Source organism: Megalobrama amblycephala, linkage group LG6, assembly GCF_018812025.1.
Source record: "Megalobrama amblycephala isolate DHTTF-2021 linkage group LG6, ASM1881202v1, whole genome shotgun sequence".
Taxonomy (NCBI): Eukaryota; Metazoa; Chordata; class Actinopteri; order Cypriniformes; family Xenocyprididae; genus Megalobrama; species Megalobrama amblycephala.
The window spans coordinates 16,403,258-16,409,257 of NC_063049.1; the positions used below are offsets into that span (position 1 = coordinate 16,403,258).

Below are 6,000 nucleotides of genomic sequence, written 5' to 3' on the forward strand. Positions count from 1 at the left end.
AAATAACACAACTTAGGGTCTTGACAGCAGCTGCAGCAGCAGCTTTATTTCACACTAATCTTTTGATGAACGTATATAATATTTATGAACCTATATAATGCATATGGAACACCCAGCTATGCGCCTGGCTCCGGCTCCAGGCTTTAGTTCCAAATGAAACAGCTCTGTGAAGTATGGCCACAATAAATGCACCAATGGTTTCAAAACAAGTTGAATTATCACTCTGTTTCGTCTCAACCAACCACTCTGGGACGTATTGAAACAATCTGAGTTTATACCAGGAGTTAAGTATACAGACCCATACAGCAGCTGGTTTCGCATTGCGATTTAAAAAGTACTTTCATTCACTCCTCTCATTAGATGTTGTTAAAGAACTGACATAATCTTCCCGATTTAAAATCCTAAATATCAAACATGTTTGATAAAAATCAGGGTGAGATCAGGAGGTTAAAAATTTGACCTTTATACGCCTCACATTAACAGATAATATGGGCCGAACATCTGAACCGACCAATGTCATGGATGCGTTTTTTTCTCTTATTCTCAGGAGGGGTAAATCGGCATATATCGGTCTGAAACTGCTTTAGTCTGAGCCCGGCTTCAGGTGAAAGTTGAGACAGAAGCGTCTACTTGGTGGCAATACTGATGTGATGTACTGTGCAGTTGTTGAAGAAGAGTGTGGTAAGAGCAATACAAATCAACATGTAGAAAAGCAGGGCTCCAGACTGCGACCAAATGGTCGCATTTTGCGACCAAAATTTGAGAGTGTGTGACTGAATTTTACATCCAGTCGCACATGTGCGACCAGTAAATTTGCCTCCCCCACCCTCCGTATTTCTTTTATACATTAAACGTGGAAGGGGCACGTCAATGATCAATGAAATGAGCAATGAAATAATCAATGAGACGCGAGCGCACGCAAGCACACACACACACACACACACACACACACACACACACACACACACACACACACACACACACACACACTCGCGTCTCATTGAGTGATGCCTGTCTGTGAGGCGGCCAATGCATGTGAGAAGAATAGGGAAAGGCCACTGTAAGTGGCTCAAATGTGTGGAGGGGGAGGGGCCTAGAGATAATCGAGCGCGCGTAAACATCTGTGGGAAGGAAACGGAGACAAATATCATCACAACCTGATATGTGCGTGCGTCTGAGCTATGAGCAAGCGAACTATTGATTCGTTCTTCCGACCTGCGGCTAGTGTACCAGTGCCAGAGTCTACAGTGTCACCGTCGGATGATGATGCAGAGTCAGAGGTTGGTGTGGCGAAAAAAGCCCGCACTCACCATTTTCGAGAAGAAGCTACCCCAGAACTGCGGGGAACACAAAGTTTGCCGATAGTACAGGCACTTCGCAGTTTAAACACAATACACTGATTAAACACAATCTCAGCCTAAAGCATCGAGTGATGAGTTGACATGTTTATAAATCAAAAAGCAACGCCACTGCCGGTTGCTTTTAAGGCCAATTCACACCGCACCGACAAACACCAACAAACGCCAACGAACAAGTTGGCCGTTGGATTTAGAATTCTATGAGAAAAAACTGTCATGTTCACACCGCCCCAACAAACACCAACAAACGAGTGACGTCTGACTGGGAAAATTCCACAACTACACACGTGTAACCATGTTAACAATATTGTCAGGCAAGTTTATTATATTAATAATGTAGCCTAGTATCATATATATTTTCATTGTATTAACGTATTGAGGCAAAACAAAAATACTAACCTGAAATCCGAAGCGCTGTAGCCATAGATCTGATCGTAGCCTAACCTATTGGTTGGTATACACTGGTTTTTAAACTTTTTTTTAGCGCGACCCTTTTTATTAACGAGACCCATAAGCATATAAAACCATGTAGCTAAACAAGCCAAATGGAATTATTAAAAAACGAAACTGAAGGTAAACCTGCGTTGCTCTCATGGTGGTTATAACGTCGTTACCTCTATCTTTCGGTGAAGTGGAGCAGCTGCTCTTGCTGAATGGCACGGATTGCACTATGGACTATTGTACCTTTTGTATATTTTTATTTTTAACTGTATTTTATTTTTTTATAACGAGCAAGCTGCGATGTCACGTTTCCAGTACTTTGTTGTGTGTGCGTGAGGCGCGGGCGCGATCAAACAGCTGTCTATTCAGGGGACTTGCCTCATCGTCATGGCAACGGTTCGTGATCATATCAGATTACGTGTTTGTACGAGTTTGTTGCCGTTTGTTGGAAAACTGTTCACACCGCGCAGACATTCCACGACCCGACAAACGCCGATTAAACATGTTCAGTCGGGTGAAAACCGACTCCGACCAACGCCAACAAACGCCAACAGGGTTATCACACCGATCCAACAAACTCCAACAGACGAGTTTGTTGGCGTTTGTTGGCTGTTGTCGGGGCGGTGTGAATTGGCCTTAAGACATAATTGTACACCATTGTCATGGTTACTAAAGCATTTGTTTTATTCTGAATGTATGGTATTTTGTTTACTATTTGTACTGTCATGACAGCGATGGTGCTGTCAGTTTACCTTGTTGTTGCATCTTCAAAAGTGCAGAATAAAATGTGACACTGAATTTGAAACAGCACATTGTAATTTCTGCATCTATTATTAAAGTATTTATTAGTAATACAGTGGAAATTAGTAGATTTGGTTAGCATGCTGATTTACGGTGTGCGCCCCTAAATTTTCTGGTTGTGCCCCTAAAATTTTAAGTTGGGGGCCACTGTGCTCCTAGTGAAAAAAGTTAGTCTGGAGCCCTGAAGAGGTTTTTTTCTATCCTTCCAAGCATACGTCCTGTAAATGACACACTACATCTGGTAGAGTATAAAAAGCAATTGTACTGCGCATGTGTCAAACTCACTAGTTCACTTTGAAAGCTGTGCGGACATGACTGTGCATGAAACACTCATTTAGAGCGTTTGTTTCAGAACCTGGTGCATTTTCTCCCTTAGTTCGGTTATTTTAGGCATATGTGAACATGGCAGTTGCGCTCGGATTCGCACCTAAATAATCGGTTTGAGATTGCCTGAACAAGTTGGTCTTGGCCCGATTGAAAACGAACTCTGGAGCTGATCGCTTGTGGTGAGAAAGCAATCTGACCCAACACACCAACAAAGCAGGCTGACCAATGAAAGCGAACCAAACCGAGAAGAAATCACAACATTGTAACAGTTTTGATCCTTGTTTTGGTACAAAGCAAACAATTTACAGGTGTGAAACGCCCTAAGTATACTTGGTGCTTTAAAATAGGTCTACAGTGACAGCTCACAGAGTTCTAGAACAGAGCTATAAAGTCAGAACAACTACCTGTCTCGTTTAGAGTGAAATACTTTTGTGGTGGCCAAAAAAAAAAAAAAGGAACATCCAGGAACATCCTGTCTATCGTTAAGTCTAAAAAAAAAACATAGCCCAAGGCAGGAACATGCTGTGATAGGTTAGTGCTTTCCGCTGTACAGAAACTGAATCATGTGCATGATGTCTTGATTCCCACTGGCCTGTGGCTCATTGGGAGCTCCACATCAAACCCAGTGCAGACCAGCAGAAGGTTTAGGAGGCCCAGACTCCACAGTGAGAAGATAAGGAGCAGCTTGTGTTCTTCAGAGCCAGATAAAGAGCCAATCTCTTAACAGACTGCACTTAGAAAGGTGGCTGTAATGTAAGCCTCAGTTGTGTGATATTATAAAGAATGAAAGACCCTTTCGAAAGGTCACAGTCAGATGTTAGAAGTGTAATTATTATCATCATCATCATCATCATCACATCTGTGCTGTCTCTACTTACCTGTTCATAACCATTGCGCTGGAATTCCTCAAAGCCAAATATGTCCAAGACGCTTATCTCAAGGGCAGGATCTCTGTCAAAACAGACAATATTTCAGGATTGTAGAGGGGAGGGAGTAGTTTGAAAACTTTGATTGGTGATCTGAATTTGTCTCAGGTGAAAAAAAAAAAAAAAAAAACTGTAAGAATGTTCCCTAACACTAACCAATCAGCAGTGAGCTCAGGGCTAGACTTCAGGAACTGTAACATATTTAGAATATAAATTCAAACATTTTACTTTTTAACTTTATTTGAATTATTTTTACCACTTCACCATGAAATACACAAATCAAATTAAATGGCAAAAAATTTTGTAAATAGAAATATGTTCTGACAGACAATTTACACATAATGTATGTCAAAGCTCTGCTCTAAATTAAAATAAGCGGTGTGGTGATCACGGTGGAAACCATCACGCCCTCAACAACCCGTAATAAACATTCTCATATTCACGTCGATGAACATTAGCCTAATCCAAAGCGCCCACTGACTGAACTGCTGACCAGGACACAGCAGGTCAAGCCTGCTTTGCCTAGTTATTGATCACACTTCAGAAGAGTAGGAGAGACCTTAATTTCCTTGCTAAATGCTAATGCTAAACCTTTCACCTTTTGTAAACGGATTGCAATGGATTTTTGACTGTGAGAATTATTCCTTTAGTTCAATACATATAGTTATTCATACACACAAACATATATACTCACTACTGTTCAAAAGTTTGGGGTTGTTAAGATTTTTTAATGTCTCTTATGCTCAAGACTGCATTTATTGGATAAAAAAGTAAAATCAGTAATAGTGTGAAATAATATCACAAATAAAAATAACTGTTTTCTATTTTAATTTATACAACAGTTTGTTCTGGTTCTCAAATCTGATTGGCTGAGAGGTCAGCCATGCGATATTCTACCAGTATCGCCACGGTAACCGTTTCACCGTTTGAATCACTCCGCTTTAAGCATTCTCACAGCGAGTGTCATGGTGGACGACCATATTTTTATAGATACTACTGTTATTTTGTAATAGAATGTAGTTTTACGAGTTTTTTAGGCGAGAAAATTTGTTTAGATACTTTCGGAGATGTGAGCTCCAGGCGGTCAGCGACCATTCAGTGCTCATGTACCCGCAGAGAACAGCTTAATCTCGGCCAGTCGTTCAGGAATTTGCCTCTGGCTCTTAATGTAGATATTGTTTAAACATGAGGTATAATTTGTTTTGGGGTATATCAAACGGTCAATCTTTGGTCTTATTAATTGATTACTTGTTCCAGAGCTAATAAATTTGGCTTAAGGGCTATATTAAGTGTCATAACTTTATATTTACATTCAAATTAAATCCTGTACTAACTAGAGTGCTGCTTTTGTACGTTTGACTGAACTGTTTGCTTGCGTTTATTTCCTGTTTTTCTTCATATACTGTTATAATGACTATTGTTGTTCATTTAAAAATTATTGTTCAATAAATAATATTTTATATAAATTACATGCCGTATTTTTTAGTATTGAGAAAGAGTCCGTTAGTGATTTCAACTTCAGTGAAGCAGCAAGGACTGTCTTTATGAGTGAGTGAGTGAGTGAGTGAGTGAGTGAGTGAGTGAGTCAGTTGCAAAGACTTATATTGAAATGGACTGAAACAAGGACATTGTTTTTACTTTAAACAACATCTTACAAGACGCAACTTACAAATGCATTGACTAGCGCTGTCATGGGAAATCCTCCTAAATGTTAAAAGGACAAAGATATCGCTTTCCTCAGCGGACATTCAAACTGATTGTGTGATTATGAATATAAGATTGAAGAAGATCAGCTAGATGCAGGTAATGCACTTGCTTAGTCGATCTCATAATACTCTAGTTCTTTATTACTTGTTCTAAAGTGACGTTTTAGCATTAGTAACAGAGGCTTGGGCTCAACTGTTAAACTGTCAACTTGAGATTTGAATCCATGGCAGAAGGAAGCAGATCCTCACAAACGAGTGTTTTTAAAGACAATACGTTGTTGATTCTTATTTATTTACACACTTGTGCCATCAAACTGTTGTATAAACGCAATATCACACTTGTAGCCGTGCGATATGGTTCGCATTACCTACGGCTGAATCACAGCAGTGCTGATATCACACAGCTACAAATGTGAAAGCTACAAATTATATATATATATA

The 6,000-nt window shown here is 39.9% G+C and overlaps 1 protein-coding gene across 5 annotated transcripts in view; it reads right to left on the reverse strand.

The window, feature by feature from the left end:
* Positions 1 to 6,000, reverse strand: part of myo16 (myosin XVI) — a 269,142-nt gene that overhangs the window by 94,212 nt on the left and 168,930 nt on the right. For all 5 annotated transcript variants that reach the window (XM_048193121.1, XM_048193120.1, XM_048193119.1 and 2 more), the window contains exon 21: positions 3,806 to 3,878. In XM_048193121.1, the coding sequence (XP_048049078.1) occupies positions 3,806 to 3,878 (73 nt within the window). The remainder of the gene's footprint in view (positions 1 to 3,805; positions 3,879 to 6,000) is intronic.